Source organism: Zootermopsis nevadensis, unplaced genomic scaffold (assembly GCF_977971745.1).
Source record: "Zootermopsis nevadensis isolate Lab colony 2312 unplaced genomic scaffold, Znev_1.0 Znev_ptg000030l, whole genome shotgun sequence".
NCBI lineage: Eukaryota > Metazoa > Arthropoda > Insecta > Blattodea > Termopsidae > Zootermopsis > Zootermopsis nevadensis.
In genome coordinates this window covers 19,318,888-19,335,704 of record NW_028259162.1, presented here as the reverse complement: position 1 = coordinate 19,335,704, position 16,817 = coordinate 19,318,888, and the positions used below count along the sequence as shown (strand labels likewise).

General features: G+C 39.2%; 3 protein-coding genes and 1 long non-coding RNA gene across 11 annotated transcripts in view; 2 read left to right on the top strand and 2 right to left on the bottom strand.

The window, feature by feature from the left end:
- Positions 1 to 629: 629 nt before the first annotated feature.
- LOC110832500 (protein charybde) lies at positions 630 to 7,500 on the bottom strand. Of its 2 annotated transcripts, none has more exons than XM_022069580.2 (4): positions 7,398 to 7,500; positions 2,027 to 2,228; positions 1,779 to 1,934; positions 630 to 1,672 (listed from the first exon to the last, which is right to left on the bottom strand). In XM_022069580.2, exons 1-4 carry the CDS (start codon positions 7,402 to 7,404, stop codon positions 1,588 to 1,590), a joined length of 450 nt encoding a protein of 149 aa, XP_021925272.2. In that variant the 5' UTR covers positions 7,405 to 7,500; the 3' UTR covers positions 630 to 1,587. The 2 variants fall into 2 exon arrangements, with proteins under 2 accessions (XP_021925272.2, XP_021925270.2); XM_022069578.2 differs by lacking the exon at positions 7,398 to 7,500 and adding an exon at positions 4,921 to 5,346.
- LOC147872209 (uncharacterized) lies at positions 2,227 to 4,590 on the top strand. Its single transcript, XR_015537904.1, has 2 exons — positions 2,227 to 2,436; positions 2,602 to 4,590. It is a non-coding gene; the product is annotated as an uncharacterized LOC147872209 (long non-coding RNA).
- Positions 5,799 to 8,267, top strand: LOC110832499 (uncharacterized). Of its 4 annotated transcripts, none has more exons than XM_022069576.2 (3): positions 5,799 to 6,271; positions 6,496 to 7,278; positions 7,432 to 8,267. In XM_022069576.2, exons 2-3 carry the CDS (start codon positions 6,607 to 6,609, stop codon positions 7,462 to 7,464), a joined length of 705 nt encoding a protein of 234 aa, XP_021925268.1. In that variant the 5' UTR covers positions 5,799 to 6,271; positions 6,496 to 6,606; the 3' UTR covers positions 7,465 to 8,267. The 4 variants fall into 4 exon arrangements, with proteins under 4 accessions (XP_021925268.1, XP_021925269.1, XP_021925266.1 ...); XM_022069577.2 differs by having other exon boundaries at positions 5,805 to 6,271; positions 6,496 to 7,295; XM_022069574.2 differs by having other exon boundaries at positions 5,807 to 6,271; positions 6,496 to 8,267.
- p115 (General vesicular transport factor p115) overlaps positions 7,398 to 16,817 on the bottom strand; it is a 31,392-nt gene continuing 21,972 nt past the window's right edge. For 2 of the 4 annotated variants that reach the window (XM_022069571.2, XM_022069570.2), the window contains exons 15-17: positions 16,723 to 16,815; positions 15,280 to 15,462; positions 10,265 to 12,708 (exon numbers count right to left, since the gene is read on the bottom strand). In XM_022069571.2, the coding sequence (XP_021925263.1) occupies positions 12,631 to 12,708; positions 15,280 to 15,462; positions 16,723 to 16,815 (354 nt within the window). In that variant the 3' untranslated portion in view covers positions 10,265 to 12,630. Of the gene's footprint in view, positions 7,501 to 8,105; positions 8,570 to 10,264; positions 12,709 to 15,279; positions 15,463 to 16,722; positions 16,816 to 16,817 lie in introns of those variants that run through there. The other 2 variants (XM_022069568.2, XM_022069569.2) reach the window with 2 other exon arrangements.

The following is a 16,817-nucleotide window of genomic DNA, read 5'->3' as shown; positions in this document are numbered from 1 at the left end:
GTTACCTGAAGGACTGGTCTGTTCAGCTGCCAGGGGTGTCCAGTACGCAGTAGCAGCACCCAAACAAGCTACAAAGATGGTTTTTAGAAAACACCTGTTCGCCTTTCTTTTTGGATTAGCATATATTCAAATTCTTTTTAAGATGAGGTAGAAATCTGATTAAAATTCAAGTTCTAATGGCAGTGAGTATGAAGACGACTGTTGCGTGATGTCATCCTGTAAAAATATTACCTATTTTTGAAATATGTTGCCTCCATCATGGTGATGATTACTCTGATGACATAGGCGGTAGGCTCCTCTGAAATGCCACCGACACCTAGCATCTCCAAGGTAAATACATACTGCGGGCTTGCAGGTATGAGGGGAAGAGAGAGAGAGAGAGAGAGAGAGCACTCATTATGTTCCATCACTTCAACTGTTTTATTTCAGTTTTTTTTTTAAATTCATTTTGGTTTTTCTTCACTCAATTCATGAGAGTACAAAAAGCATATATTTTATTAATCTATTACAACATTAAACTCTCATATATGTACATGAAAGACAAAGATATTCAATTTTTTATAATATAAAATTACGAGAAATAAAGAATACTGCTCGAAAGAAATTACACGAAGGCCCACCAAGACGAGTGTGTATCCTGCTTGAAAAAAAAAAAACCCTTGCCCCTTTTAGAAACACATCACACTCCATAATGAAAAGGACGAGTACGTATCACAATGAAACAAAGAGTATTGTTGACTTCGCTGCTCTCTACAGACGCCAAGTGCCTCAGTGCGCTGTGGCAGGATTCGTCGTTCTGCAAAGTTGTCTGACCAACCAATCACAAACGTTAGCGAGGGACCACAGTCGGACAGTCCCGCCTTCGCACAGCAAGAAATGACTTCCTACCGCTAGCAAAACCCCGCACGCCGTCAGCTCCTTTAGAAATGTCAATTACTTCAACACCTTCATGTTATGAGATCATGGCACCTAAAACGGTTCATCTTTGGTGTTGGAGGAAATCTATTAATCTAAAAGCAGGCACTACAACTAAATCTATCGAAGCGGGAAAACCTAGCAGCGCGGTTGGAAAAATTTTACTACTCGTTTCATTATTTTTGCTTTAAAAAAGACAAAAAAAGTAAAATGCATACATCACAAAAATTGGGAGCACAAATGCCCCACCCCCCCACGGGTGACATTCAAGAATGGGATGTAACAGCCCATTTAGTCCATTCACACCGAATCACAAAACACTTAAAAAAAATACAGAACACTCGTACAGACGACACTGGTCAAAGCGCGTACAGCAGGTACTCTTAAAACTGCCAGTCTTACGACTTTCTACGCAGCTGCTCAAAATTTGTATACTGGAAGATGACCAGCCAATCACAATGAACTATATTTTACAATATGAGATAAATCGTACACATAGTTTCATTCTAGCAACTTGGGGTGGTTCTCTCCTAACCTCATTTCATCTCTTGGCCAAGCAAAATTCCCAGAATGCCAAGCCGTAGATTGGCCCTGAGGTGTGTACTTCCTCCTGCATGATAGAGGAGAAAGGTCAGTCTTGGCTCTCATGATTGGGCTTGAGGGGGGGGGGGACTATTCTAGGTAGCTGCGGTACAGCTTCTTCTTCTCGAGAGTGAAACCTTGGCTGATCATTATTGTGCCACCCCTCGTCAGGTTCCTGCAACACGATGATAGAGATCAGTCACGTGGTGCGCGCGCAATTCAAACAGACGGAAGACGCTTTTACAACTGTACGTGACATGAAGAAAGACGGCAAGACTCACTTGAGAAACTGCGGTAGCAGCGAATGCCAGGAGCTGCTGTCTTGCTTGAGCGTGAGGAAAAGCTCAAAGGTGGACACTGTACTAGGGTCACACTTGATAGTTCCTATCCGTCTGCACACGTGGTCATTCTCAAAGTTGATGAACAGCGTACATCCCCTGCAATAAGAAACAAATGTTGCAATACAAACTGCGACTACAGGATTCAAATGGACACACGGAGTCTCTCAACTTGGTATCGAACCGCTGACCTCAGTCCGCATGGCTCGTTCTCTGCCATCCGAAGGACATCACGGGCTATGTGTGGCAACAGATCGGCAGGCAGGAGAACCTCACCACAAGCAAGCTGCGCAGATTTGGCAGCCCGCAACCCGTCTTCTAGCCTCTGCGCAAGCGCCTGGCAGGCCCCGTCTTCTTCCTCGCAGTCGTCTGGCCCATAGTCACGGTAGCCCCCTGCAAAGAGCCGAAGGTGGGTTACATTAATGAATATACTTGCAAAAGTAGAACATTTTCTGTGGTGTGTTGTACCTAAGGCAAATATAATCTTGGTATTGAGGTCTTTAAATATTACGTATTCATATACAAAACATAGAAATATAAAATGTCATAAATAATATATCCATAAATTTCAGCACATAAATATTGGAAATTCATCTACAGAGTAAGAAGGAATGTGTACTTAAGTAACACTTTAAAGCAACTTTAAATTAACCTTTATTATTCATTATAATTTTCAAACTAGATGGTAGACTTCAAAATTTTGATGGCAGCATAATATGTATTTTACTAACTCTGTCCCGGGCATGACGCTAAACTGCATCCACAGATTGAGTGACGACCGGTATAAGTGGTCCCCCGCAAACAAGTGCCAACAGCCTCTTCGGAGGGTGGAGGTTCAGGGCACCCTCAAGCCCTCGGGGTGAGAAATCACCCCTAAAGGCGGATGAATCCGGACGGGTCAACAGCATAGGATGAGGAAGGCAAGGAGATCCTAAGGATTTTCCAAGTATCAGCAGGTCAGGAGCTGCTGCCAGCCAATCCTAGGATTGATTACAAAAGAAGAAGACTGAAAGACTGGCAAGTGGTCAATGGAGTCTGGTCTTTATTCCTTATATATTAACCCTATTATTTTATTATTTGAGTGTTCTGTCTGACGACAGGTCCATATGAACAGGATCCTTCCATCCTTTTCTCGGACTGGGACCTGTTCATATACGTTCTTGGCAGATGATCCAGAAGTGGTTTGCCATTGCCTTCTTCTGTGTGTGAATGGAGTAATTGTTGGGATGCCACGGAGAAACCGGGGAAGCCCCCGGAGGAAAACTCCGTGTTGCCTAGACCACGGCCTTGCCCAACACAAGTTATAAATTCGGGCACCGCCGGGAATCGAACCCGAGACCCCAGGATTACAAGGCCAGCGTTCTAACCGCTAGACCACCGTGGCAGATTAACCCTATGCAAAATAAAAATTGGCTCAAGATATTTTAGATGATTTACAAGAAGTTCATTAATGTAAACATAGGCTTACATTAGCATGAAGAAAGTAATGCCTTTAATTTCTGTGCACAAACCATTCCTGAATATGAATGCAGTACACTTCTCTAACAGGTTGGTATACAACCTACGATTACACGACACAATAACCCAAAACACAATGTAATAACTAATTAATTAAGAATTTTCTATGAAAAAGTACATAATCCCATTTTATCACGGTTCTTTCACGTCCAATTTCACATCACCAATCTTTTGTCAATAAAAGTTGCAAATAATTTCGTGTTTAACATACCTGGACTATTAGAGAAATACACACTTACTGGACACGGTATCACTTCCATTGTCATGAATACCACAACACGAGCACTTTTGTCAACAAATGAGCAAACCACAACACTTATGGTTGCTTCCACACTGATGCCAAACACAGCTGTTTAGAGCTTATAACTCTCCGTCAAAAGCAACGGTGTGCGTGACGATTTTGGCGTTCGGTTCAACTTCGGCTCTTTCCGTCCTAGCTTCGTGACTATAGGGGAGTGTCCTGTGGCATCAGCCGTTTTTGTCCCTTTGTTGTCAACCGAAAAAAAAAACCATGCATGGGCTTAGCTGTTGATAGCCTAGTGCAGGAAGTATTTTTGATTGACCTCTATACACCATTTCTTTGTCTTGCTAAACTAAACGGCAGCCGACATGGCATCCATACAAATGCGATCAGGAAATTTTCCCTTGGACAAACTTTTTACCGTAATGAAAGTGCAATTACATCCCTACACAAACCGCTGTCTAGTGTGCAGAGGATAGGAAAGTTGCATCAGTCTATCTCAACATTGCAATCGACGTGACGTATTGCATGAGAAAACCAAACCGGCTACTCCCGGCTCAAATAGGCTACTGCAACTTCCTGTTCTTATCATATCCCACATGAATTAAAATAATTTGAATCAGTGGCCGAGGTTATACTACACATTCAAAGTTATTAAACAAAATACAGAGTTCATGACTAGCATGGAATGGGCCACATAAACTGATTATGGTTTAACCCTCAGTTCAACTGTGGGGTTAAAACAGCTTACTAGGAAACTATGTACAACTAACAATTTTTCATGAGTTTCAAAACGCTCTCAACCGACCCCTACTACCCCTTCCCATAATTTCCATCAACATGTTTGCATATATCACATATATGGAATTTCACATGAAATTTTACCGTAAAGAACAAACAGTAGTACCAAATATTCTTGCTAAGAATGGGATTACCTTGTTTCTTTATCGTGATATTGTCAAAAACTATCAAGCAGTAAAATAGCAGCTAAACTAACCCATGTAAAATCGATCTACTGGAAGTGCGAACAGCTGAGCTGAGACAAAATCGATATTTCTGGCATATAGGGTCTATTCAGGCGTCGGAAACTTTCTTTGTTCATGCATTTCTTTGTTTGTTCAATACTCTGCATATTTTAATATTCCGATATAACCACGGCTAATAATAATTACATCCTTTTGTTTGACGGCTGCTTGGAAAGAGAATTTTACATCACATTGCGCATGCAAAATAAACATTCATGTTCAGAGTCATAATGGCTCATCTCACATGATATTAAAATTAGTAGTAAAATGTGTTATAATAATAAACAAATGTAACACTTACGGACGGCAACTGGAACATTGAATCTTTCTGGAAGAATGGACTCTATAACGTCTGACGTCATTTTCTGCCTGGATACACAGTTCTGATGTTGCCAAATATCAGAAATTTTATTGAACACACCATGAAGTCTTGTATCACGATGAGAAGAATCTTCCAAGAAGTGTTCAATTTCACCCTTCATCATTGCTGACACCGAAAAAATTATGGCTGATAGAAACGCGACCGAAAAACCTTAGTTATACACAAAAAGTGTTTTTATAACTATGATGTTTGGAGCCTTAAAAAGGCGTCTATTAAATCAACATTTGCAATTTTCTTCCCGACGCTTCAACCGGCTTATCTGTCCACCAACAATTTCCAGAACTTCCACCTTTCACCTGACAGCTTCCCTTCACGACTGTACTGCCGCCAGGCAATCGTTTTCTATCAGCTGATCCGTATACGTGACGCGACATGCCATTGGTTACGTTGTTCACCAATTGAGGAAGTTCTTTCCAGGGACAAAGCGTATACTGCGCTTAGCAACAACAAAATTAGTTGCTACAGTTCCGTTACTGAGAGAAAACTGATGCTGAAATGGAACGTTAAGAATTTTATTGTATTATTGTTTTTGGTGGGAGATGAAGTTATAATATACTCAAAATTTTTAAAGAAGGAAATTCTTTATAACATTGGTTCACGAACCAATTACAGTTCTAGATGGTGTCTTAATCCATGCAAAACTAAATTTTCACCGCTGTGAATATCATACGTCAATATTAAATATAATAATGATAGAATTCGTAAAATCCCCAACAGATTGCGCATCTAAACGCAACGTTCATGGCCCATTCAGTTGGTCATGACACAGACTGAACTTCATAATAGAACTTTTATTTTGTGAAAGGTATTTGTAGGTTCCGGGCGGTTTTGAATAAAAAGCCATTACCTAAAACTTCCTTCGAGTGAAAAATCAATATTTCTGCGTTTACAAAGGCATTTATTTGTACTGAAAGTAGCACACTTCATCCATGCGCAATAGTTTTCAGATTACTGGCTTCCGAAAATATTTCTAAACAATTCGTAGGGAAGATTTTATATATGTATAAGAGCATTTCAGATTCCATACAAGCCGAGCCTGTCACCAAAAGTTTACGTTTTAATTCTGCACAAAACACTACTTAAGAAACGCGTATTCTAATTTAATACCGCTCATACCAGGCAATTCTGTCGCTACATAGCAGCCATCTTCGTTTCCTTGTGGACGGAAAAGAGAATTCTGTGTTCATATATGTGATTATCGCGTTTGACAAGTGTTAAAGATTACTCAGATGCAGGTAGAGAATACACCAGAAAACCATATCACACCGAGGTAACAGTCATCAAAACTACTTTTAATCATGCAATATCACACTACCATTGATATTGGCAAGGCTTTCCATCTATTAAGAATGTGGTCTGATACAAACGATCTTAACCAAAATTTTGCCGTATTTTGTTGCACCACGAGCAGGGCATAACATTTTATTTCTATTTTCAAGTCACAAAAGTGCAATAAAAATACATACAAACCTTACAGCTTACTCTTCTTTTCAGGTGACTTGCCCTTTCACACATGACCTGAAGGGTCAATTCCTTGTCCATATTTGGTGACTATTACAGTAGTTTAATTTAATTTAATATTTTCCTTATGAAAAAAAGAAAACAATGGAGATGTATGGCTACCCTATAAAAATAGAACCCATGGGATTTTACAGTTGCCCAACGGGGGAAGATGGAGGCAACAGCAGCATCACCCCAGACAAGGAACTCCCCCAACAGCTGCATGTTCAGAAGCCAGAAACTGTTCCCCGCTCGAAACCCCAGGCATGCAAAGTGTGTGGAAAGATACTATCATCTGCATCCTCATATTATGTTCACATGAAACTGCATTCAGGCAGCAAGCCATTTCAGTGCACAGCGTGTGAGGCGAGCTTCTGCCGCAAACCCTACCTCGAGGTACACATGCGAACGCATACAGGTGAACGACCTTTCCAGTGTGACTTGTGTTTGAAACGTTTTACGCAGAAGAGTAGTCTGAATACACACAAGCGTGTGCACACAGGGGAACGTCCCTACTCCTGTGACATCTGCCACAAGCGTTTTGCCGTCAAAAGTTATGTGACTGCACACCGCTGGAGTCATGTGGCAGAGAAGCCACTCACATGTGACCGCTGCAGCCTCACATTCACATCCAAGAGTCAGTTTGCCATCCACATCCGAACACATGCATCAGGCACCAGTTTTGAGTGCCATGTCTGTGGGCGGACGTTCGTCAGGGACAGCTACCTCATCCGGCACCACAATCGAGTTCACCGTGACATCAATCCAAGTTATGAGGCAGGGTGTGACATGCGGTACTACTCTCACCACCTCACCCCTGACCTCCCCCTCCTCAACAAGACCAAGCTCTCTGACTAAATGTATACAGAATGTCTAGTGTTAAGGGGCTGATGTACCTGGCATTTATGTGAGGCCTTTCCTTGTTTCCAGTACCAAGTGACTCCTGAGGCATCGCACATGTGATCATGTCAGCTCCACCAGGCTACAATCAAGCCAACACTAAACAAAAAATAATATATTAATTACATGTACTTATTTATTGTTACTCCCAATTCTATTGGCATTGTGTAAATAGCAGATATAGGTTTGTACCAGTTTAGCAGTTATTTGTTGACTGGCTGCAAATTATTGGACTGCAAACTCATTTGCCTTTGCATTGCAATAATTTGCTAACTTTTGCAACTATGTTCAGGGGTCTGTGCCTAGCATTGCATCTAACCTAGTAAAATACTCGGCCCCATTTAATTTCTGTGATCTGAAAACTCTGGTGCAATTCTGACAGTTCATTACATGAAAAAAGCTTCCTGCATGCAATCCAAGATGGCATAAATAAGCTTTGTTAAACTGTGATGTAGCCTAAGATGAGATGTAGTGACCCAGTAATACTTAGTAATTAACCCTGGCTTCTTTTGCTGACTGAGCTTACAACCTCACCACTCCCCTGAATTAAGTTGTTCATCTCTAATGTCACTGTTATATATATATATAATAATATAAATTATTGTAGGACATATCTGGATATGATGCTGTAATGTATGTAATTCATAAATACAAACCAAAAGTCAGTACCAAGATGTTAGTAGTAGATTTCATAAACAACTGAATTGACACTAAACTATTTATTTCACACTGAGACTCAACATAATGGGACACTTTTTACAAAGGAGCGTAAAATAAATAATGTGTGTGTGTGTGTTGCTGCATGGGGCTGTACATCCCATATATGTAGTCCTGAGGAATGTCATTAAATGCAGTTTTCAAACATTGTCAGTTATTTTTACCTGCAAAATTGATTAAGTAGTTTAATGAAATAATGACTAAATCATGATGCTTGTTCTCTCACAACCAGCTTTGGGGCAAATTCTGTACAAGGAATCTTGCATAAGCTGCTTTAAAATTCACATTTTTGTAAACTTTTGATTCTCACATCTATAGATTAAAAATGTTCTGGTTTTGTTACATTCAAGATTCATGTTATGGGAAGTTTAGAATGAGTCTTGAAGTTGGCAAAGTCAGAGAACAAAGGAACTGAAAACTCTTTTCCCTCTTCTTGCTGAAACTCCCAGATCTGAAATGTAAGAATCTATTGTGTATGAAGATCATAGTTTTAAGTGTTTTCCTGTTCTGTAAGATAACTGATTGCACTGAGATTATAGCACCTCAAACAATGGTTATGGTCACTTCTCTTTTTAGAGTTTCTGCCATACTTTCTAAGAAACAGACTGGTATTACAGAAAATAGAATTCGGTACTTGTTATCGGGGCACATCCCTTTAAAAATAGGTTAGGTTAGTTGTCATTTATTTAAATAAAATATAATAACTTTCAAGTATATGTCATTTATCCACACACATTAACCTAACCTAACCTAACCTATTTTTAAAGTGATGTGTCCCGATAACCCACAAGTACCTAGAATTCTTCTGCCATCACCCCCACCATCTCATTGCATTTGTAAGTTTAATGAAGACAAAGTGTTTTATTTATGTAGATATACACATGTATTAATCTGATATTGCTAGAAATTCTAATGATTCTAACTTGTAAATTCCTAAGGTATTTCTTAATCTGGAAGGTCATAGTTTCTATATCTCAGTGGGTATGCACAAAATTCATGTGGCAGTGCAATATCTCAGATCTGTTAAGACATTTCTGAAATTTATAGTTCTGTAATATGATGGATTGGGAAAAAAAATATTGCAAATTGTAATGTCCCACCCACACAAAAATAACCAAACTTTGCATGCATTGAACATTTCTGTTTTCATGGACTAACCCATAATTTTCCTGTTGGGAAATGTCAAAAAAGCAAGTTCAGTTTGTAGACAGAAATTTCTGTCAGATGGTCACATAAGGAATGAATACATTTTCTGCCATCTTCCAAAGATATTTTGGTATACCCGATTCAAAATGGGAAATACACCAATGATGATGAAACTGAAGCATACATTTTTGTACTCAAATATGGGAACTGTGGCTCTATCAACAGAGAATATTTTTATGGAGACATCTGCATTCACCATGGTAAGACAGGCAGTGACAATAAAACAGTTCAGAAAGACGCACTTATATGACGAACACAAGCCTGAACCTAGCCATAATAATTATGATGTACCTATACAAGCAATGTTCTAAAGAAACTCAGAGTAATTTCCACCTCATGATGTGACTGGAAGAGGCCTCTATTAGTTTAAAAGGGAGGATTCATCTGAAAAAGTATATGTCTAGAAAACCAACAAAGTGGGGCCTTTAGATCTGGGGTTCTGCAGGCAGCTCTAATGGCTAATGGCTACCTGCTAAGTGTTAGATCTACTGGGGAAAAGATGAAACCAGAGAAAAATATCTGCTGTAGGGGGAACAAGTAGTATTGCAAATCCCAGAAAAATATGGAGGAAAATGCCATGTATATCTCAACAATTTTTTTACTTCATTAGAAAATAAAATAAATTTTATGTCTGTGGAACTACCCATTTGGGAAGAAGACTCATACGGAATTAAAAATCCCAAACCTTTGAAACTGAAATGCAGGAAGTCACGTGAATTAAAACATCAAGGTTTCACTGGTATGATAAATGTGATGTCTGTTTCTTTCTAGAAATTTGGATCCCAAATATGATACAGTGAAAAAGAAAGAAGGAAGGAATAAGGATAAAACCAAAATACCATTCCCTACAGCTGTGGTTCATTACACATGCAATATTGGAAGCAAGGTTGAGTATTACAGTGTTGGTAGATCCAAAAAAATGTTAGAAGATCCTTCTCCATTTCGCATTGAATGTGGGTAATGTGAAGTTTTATTCTGTACAATATGATCACGTGGACCATCTTACACTGTACATTGGAAAACGCAGGTGAGTTATAGAAAGAATGAACTTACTGCGTCAAATTACTGGAACCTTCACATCACAGAAGCATACTGACAAGAATAATAGTTTGCTTATTGATAAAGCCTATCCAAAATTGTTCAGCTCATAGTATCTTACATATATTTTGTAATATTTTTAACATGACATACTTTACAGTTATTGAGATATATATGTTTTTGAAAGTTATGTCGTTATGCCACATTCATTTAATATTTGCCAGATTCTCTAAAAAAACAATCCAAGACATTCAGCAGTGTCAACATAAATAGTAATGGGAAAGAGGTTATATTTTATACAGTTTTGTTTGTCCAAAGCTAAAATCCACAGTGAGCCTCATTTGGTTAGCTAACACACCACAATATTCTGTAGTAACCCTCTGAAGTTTGTGAGAAGACACTGGTATCATGTGATGTGGGAGATTAGATTTCAGAGGAAACTACTGGCATGACTTAGGAAGAAGGAAGCAACCTGTTCCAAGTTATGGATTCAAAGAGCATTGAAATACCATACACAAATTTACACTTTCTAATTTGCTAATTCTGAAGGACATCCGAACAGCAGAAACATATAATGTGATTTACAGAGTTTCATAAGTTTGTTACCATCCCTAAATATGATCTCCATTGTAGTGGGACAGAACTTTTTGCCACATGAACACTGAAAGAACATCACTGTCTTCAGCGTATTGGGTAATGTTGGAACATTACTGCAAGAGGAAGTTGACACTATTTCTAATTTTCTTCTGCATGAAAGTGGTAACAAACTTATTAAACATTTGTGTTTACTTCAACATGACTTATTTTCAGAATACAGAACAAATTAAGTTCTCTGTAGTGCTATCCTTCACAAGCCTTCAAAATCATTCAGAGGCCTTAGCCATCATGAAAGCAAGCAACGTACCTCCCACCTAACAGGTATTGACTCAAATACCAGAACAGTTATAAAGCATTTCTAACAAACACTGCTAAATTGAAAACAATGTTAGTCAAGCACCAGTGACCATCCAGGCAAGAACTTTTGCCAGCTTTATAGAGACAAGAAATTATCCACGGTTTCATATTCTCTGTCTTACTAAAACATAAGTGTTATGACATTTTAAAACAAATGCACAACAGAACTATGAAAAAAACACACAAAATCCTGTGACAAAGCACAAACAAAACCTGCCTTTTGCAATGTTATGCTCATTAAGAACACACAGTTTCTTAACTTGGCAGTGCATGGGAGCTGCGTTGGGAACTTGCAGTTAGCAGTATATATACTTACAGACTTCACTTTGACAAATGCCCACCGGCCATAATCACCATGCTTTACATTTGCACACTACAAGAATTTCTGAAAACTTTGTGTTCATGATAGAATGAGATTACTGAAAATATATAATCCTTGCTAGAAGTTCTCCTATCTCTAACATTACTAGAAATGTGATTCAAACCTGTCATTTGTTTTTCATATTACTTTATGATTATGAATGTAAATAACTTTAGCAATGTCTCAATGCACTGTTAATAAAAATTCAGTTTGCACTGAACTAACATTATATACGAACAGGGTACACAGAGTGTATCCTGAATTTGCTAACTGTATTTTACATTTCAAAAAATGTACTACACAGGTTCAAAATATAAAACAATCTGAAAATCCAGTTAATAAGACATGCCTTATGCATGTCCATATATCACTGTCAGTATCAGTTTAACCTTTATTGGCCATGCATCATGGCAGATTATTGCTAAACTGTTAAATGCTGGAGTTAAAGTCTGGTCAGCAGTCGCATAGTCCATGGATTTAAATCCCCTATTTCTGTATGACAAAGATCAATAATTCCCACCAAATTTCACTCTCATAAAGGAATGAATATTACACATTTCATTTCTTTATGGAAGAACTGATTCCACATGCTGGACTAATTCATGTCACTGGCAACGTTTATTAAAATTGGATGGATGGAGAGACAGAACATGAAATAAATAAATAAAAAAGTATATGTAAATGAATGACAGCACACATCAGAATTTTAAAAAGAAAGTCAGTCATGTTTTTACAATATCGTAAAGACTCCACATCATTTGGCTAGTTTTAACCACAAGAAATACAGAAATGATTTACTACAAAGCAATTTTGATGTCCTGAAATTCCAACCACCAATAAGATTTATTTGAAAAAAAAAATCTCAGTTTTATGTACAACAGAATGTTCACTCTTTCAGCATTAAGTGTTACCTGCAAGGCTCATGTATTTCGGTGTTTCTGTATTCAGGTGTTTCATGCCGAGTTCTCATCCTCACAACCCTCAGCTTCTTCCTCCAAGTCTTCATCATTATCGTCATCATCATCATCCACCTGCCAACAAAGAAAAAGCATGTACTGCAACATTCTCACTCTGCTACAAGTGATACCAGTCTATAAATCATCCTCACAGAACATTTCATACAATTTCCCCTCACTATTCCTGACTTAAAATACTAGAACATTTTGAAGGCTGAGATATATCACAGCCTCCAAAAACTAAAATATATAAAACCACAGTCTCGAACACAACTTGGACCCACCTGCTAGCATGCATCAGCTATGTTCTGAACTGAGACTAATTCATTTCCTGCCAATGTAGCATAGTGTTGTGGTGGGTTCCACGTTATGTGGGACACCTGTATAATTACACCTGTGATTTTGTGTGGATACAAAACTTGGTTTCTCATTCACAGAAGATATAGATGAAGGGTCTTTCAGAAGTCTAAGCTACAGACACAACAAATCAACAGAAAATAAACATCACAACTCTGCATGTGGGATTTGAGATTTCAACAGACAAACCAATAGCCCCTGAAGATGGGAAGTAACAAGTTCCTCTGAAACACTGGTGACCACCTACAAATCATCATGATTCAGAAGACCACAGTCCATACTTGCCTCTGTCCCCCATTCAATGTAATCACCACCAAGGCCAATGCAGTGAGGAAGACAGTCACAGTTATGGGACTGTCTGTACTCAGACATGAAGATGATGCTGTGACATTTTGTTGAAGGCATTAGAAGATTTGAACCAGTGGCCCTTTCACTCAAGAAAAGAAGATGTAAGCCCATGGGGTGTGTGTCACCACCTCCCAACCACAGGGCCTGCACCAATCTTTACACAAAATGATTCTGATGGAGTGCTGCATTGTTCTGGGGGAAAATGACACCATGTTCCACCTGTTATCTTCATTTACAATCATGAAACTCTGCATATGTCATTAATTGTAGTATGAGGTGACATAGAATGGACAACTACAAACCTCCGGTATGTGAAGAACATGTATATTACGTTTGGGCAACACCGACTACATTTGTGGGAAGGTTGACCACCACTCAGCACTTTGCCACTTCATTTCTGGATCAAATAAATGTGTCTATGACATGAAGATGGCTGTCTTCCGGGTTGTAGTGCCATATAGTATAGTAGAAGTTTATCAGTATTTCAGAGGTCCTTGCTGCCTCCATCATCAGGACCTCTGGAATGATGGTTAACTCCTGCCAGACTACATCGCACTACAACCCAGAAGACAGCCATCTTCTTACTCTTACGTCAAATCCTACTCCCATTACATATCCACAATAAAAATGTGATCAAGGAATGTGTCTCTCTCCTTCGCCAATACTGAAAATGGGTGGTGCAGAGAACATGAACATCGCATGCTGACAATGTTCAATACATGTGGAATCCACAACATCTGCTTCCAAGTACTGTCATAAAATGCTGCATGTGCATTCAAGAACTTTACAGACAGTGACTGACGACAGACCACTCAACATTAGCCCCTTCTTGAAGTTCTTTTCTTGTGAGGAAAGTGTAATTTTCTGTTTGCTACCTTATTAATTTTTGCTCAGTTGTGAAGCCTACAAAACATAAACTTTAAAAAGAGGATCAGTAAGCCCCTGCCTTCTGGCATTATTTTTCAATTCATTTCTCCCCATAAAAGTAAAAAGTAAAGCTGTCCCACTATATACCATGTAGGTGCTTGGTGGAAGAGGAGGTATAGCTTCTACTCATTCTTAACCTCGACACTAGATGAAGATGAGTGATCAGCATCACGCCCCGGCCGGCTTTACCCCCGGGAAAGGACCCCGGTACCCATTGTAGAGGAGGCTGGGTGGGCCCCAGAGCCGGTCTGGACGCAGAGGCTAGAGGAAAAATCCTCTGCCCCCGTCGGGGATTGAACCCCGGCCGTCCAGCCCGTAGCTAGTCACTATACTGACTGGGCTATCCCGGCTCATCCTAAAATGGATACTTTCTCTCAAAAACAGACTCTTGGCAACATATACTTTTTATGTATGTCAGAAAAGACATTTTTATCCTTCTGAAACTTCTCCATTTTGCAGTCAATGAAACTTACTGTGGACAGGTGACTTCAAAGATTTATAAAATGAAACCTGTATTTGACCACCTGATAAAAGTTTTTGAAAGTTATGTTCTAGAAGACCAGCTTCCAATATATGACAGTCTCCTGTTGTGGTTAGAAGTTTTCATTTGGCATGGAATCCTACAAACTGTGTAAACCAAGGACACAGTTACGTGTGGAAAATGTTATGATACACTAGAAATGAAATGGAACAAAAAGTCAAATCCAAAAACTGATATTTCCTAGTATTCCAAGCCATCCAAAATTCTGTTTACATTAGCTGACCAGCTTCTCAATCAGGGCTACATAATTAGTTTGGGCAATTATTATAGCAGTCCTGAGATTTTAAATTTGCTGAATAAACTTCATACTGATGCAGTACAAACTGTCAGATGTAACACAAAAGGATTGCCAGAAGACGTAATACAGTATACACTGAAGAAATGAGTGGGAATTCTGCATGGGACAAGAAATGTGGATTGAAACAAAAGCCCAAAGTGTGCACTGATTATAATGATACACTGGAGTAACTTGCCTTCTCACCAAGGGCTCTCAGCTGGGCCTTCAACTGGTTCAGTCTCGTGTCCTGATCTGTAAGCAGCTCCAGTAAGTCTTCTTGGTCTTTCTGCATTTTCTCGATCTCACCGTTTGCTGTTGCCAATTCTGCCAACTTCTCCTCTGTAGCTGCCAGCTGCTGACGTGTCTCCTGCAGCTCCCTCTGCAATTACAAAATCCAATAAAGATGAATTGCCCTGATGACAGAGGCAGTATGATCTCTGAAACATTGGTTAATATCGACCAGACTACAGCACAACAACCCAGAAGACATAAATCTTCATTCCCACCGCTGTGAAAACCTCAAATCTTACAAGATGCTTTTATGTTTACATACCGTAAGAGATTCACAAAGCTTGTAATATGTTAAAATGTAAATGAACGATTCACTTTCTTCAGTGGTAGTCATAAGTCTCATAAAAGAAACCACACTTGCATTATTAACAATAATTGAGTTAGTAGAGTGATGGCCTATGATGTGGGTGGCTGGTGTCTTTTTAATCACTAAATCTATAATATATAATTTGGTACAGGACTCTTTGTTAAAGATTAAAGCAGGAAGTATGGCGCCAGGGTGGTGGCCGCAATCTTTGAAGGGATGCCTGCAAGTTGTAGATTGTAATTTTGAAACAAGTACCGTGTCGTTCGGTACAATTGTTGGCACAATAGTGGCGAGAGCTATTTGATGTGATGCAAATGTTCTGAAAGGTCCAACGTCCACATGAAGTAGAGCTGATAAAACCAATCAGATCATTTGTTCATTGTTAGAAAGAAACAACCTTTGAAAATTAAGTTAAAAAGGAAAGACTGGCGAAGCTGGGAATACCGAGGGCACTCTAGTCTTGGATTCTGGCAAGGAAACACCAAAAATCGTTCTTCCTCTATGATTTGGAGAGAAAGTGGCCGTTAATTACCAAAATAAAATATTGTGTTATTGTCTAATGAAGAACTATATTCTGCAATGCAAAGTGGGACATTTACCTGAAGCCACTATTGAAACCTCCTCGCTGGCATTCAGCTTATACTCCTCCATGCAATATTCCCTGACGAACAAATCCATGTTCACCTGAGCTAAGTTCCCCAATTATTCCCATAAACCTCAACATCAAAAATCAACGAAGGCTACAACCGAGCTGGGCGACTCCTTGTGCTGGAGAAAGGGACGGTTGCACTAGATGACATCAAATGAAAAATGATTAGATGATTATGAAGGATGTGGGAACAGTCACAGCTTACTTTAAGAAACTATCTCAGAGTTTGTGTAGATGGAGGAAAACAACAGTATGACTCACCCAGCTTAGCCTGGATTTGAACTAAAGACCTCTTCAATACAAAACACAAAATGCAAGTCAGTTGCTGTTCCAGTCAACTCGAAAACAAGAGGTGAAGTCTGACATAAGAGAGACGGTAGGGCTCCACTAACCTCTATGTCACTGCTCGCAATTGTCTGATCCGCGGATTTCAACGTCAGTTGAGTGTCCAGGTCTGAAACTACACCAGACTTCACCTGTTCCTCCT

Excerpts from the sequence above, each read along its gene's own strand:
- LOC110832500 (XM_022069578.2), bottom strand. The coding sequence starts at position 5,104 with ATGATGAAGGGTGAAATTGAACACTTCTTGGAAGATTCTTCTCATCGT. Across the intron at positions 1,935-2,026 it reads AACGAGCCATGCGGACTGAG|GGGATGTACGCTGTTCATCA; the intron begins GTCAGCGGTTCG and ends TTCTTATTGCAG. Across the intron at positions 1,673-1,778 it reads CTGCTACCGCAGTTTCTCAA|GAACCTGACGAGGGGTGGCA; the intron begins GTGAGTCTTGCC and ends ATCGTGTTGCAG.
- LOC110832499 (XM_022069574.2), top strand. The coding sequence starts at position 6,607 with ATGGAGATGTATGGCTACCCTATAAAAATAGAACCCATGGGATTTTAC.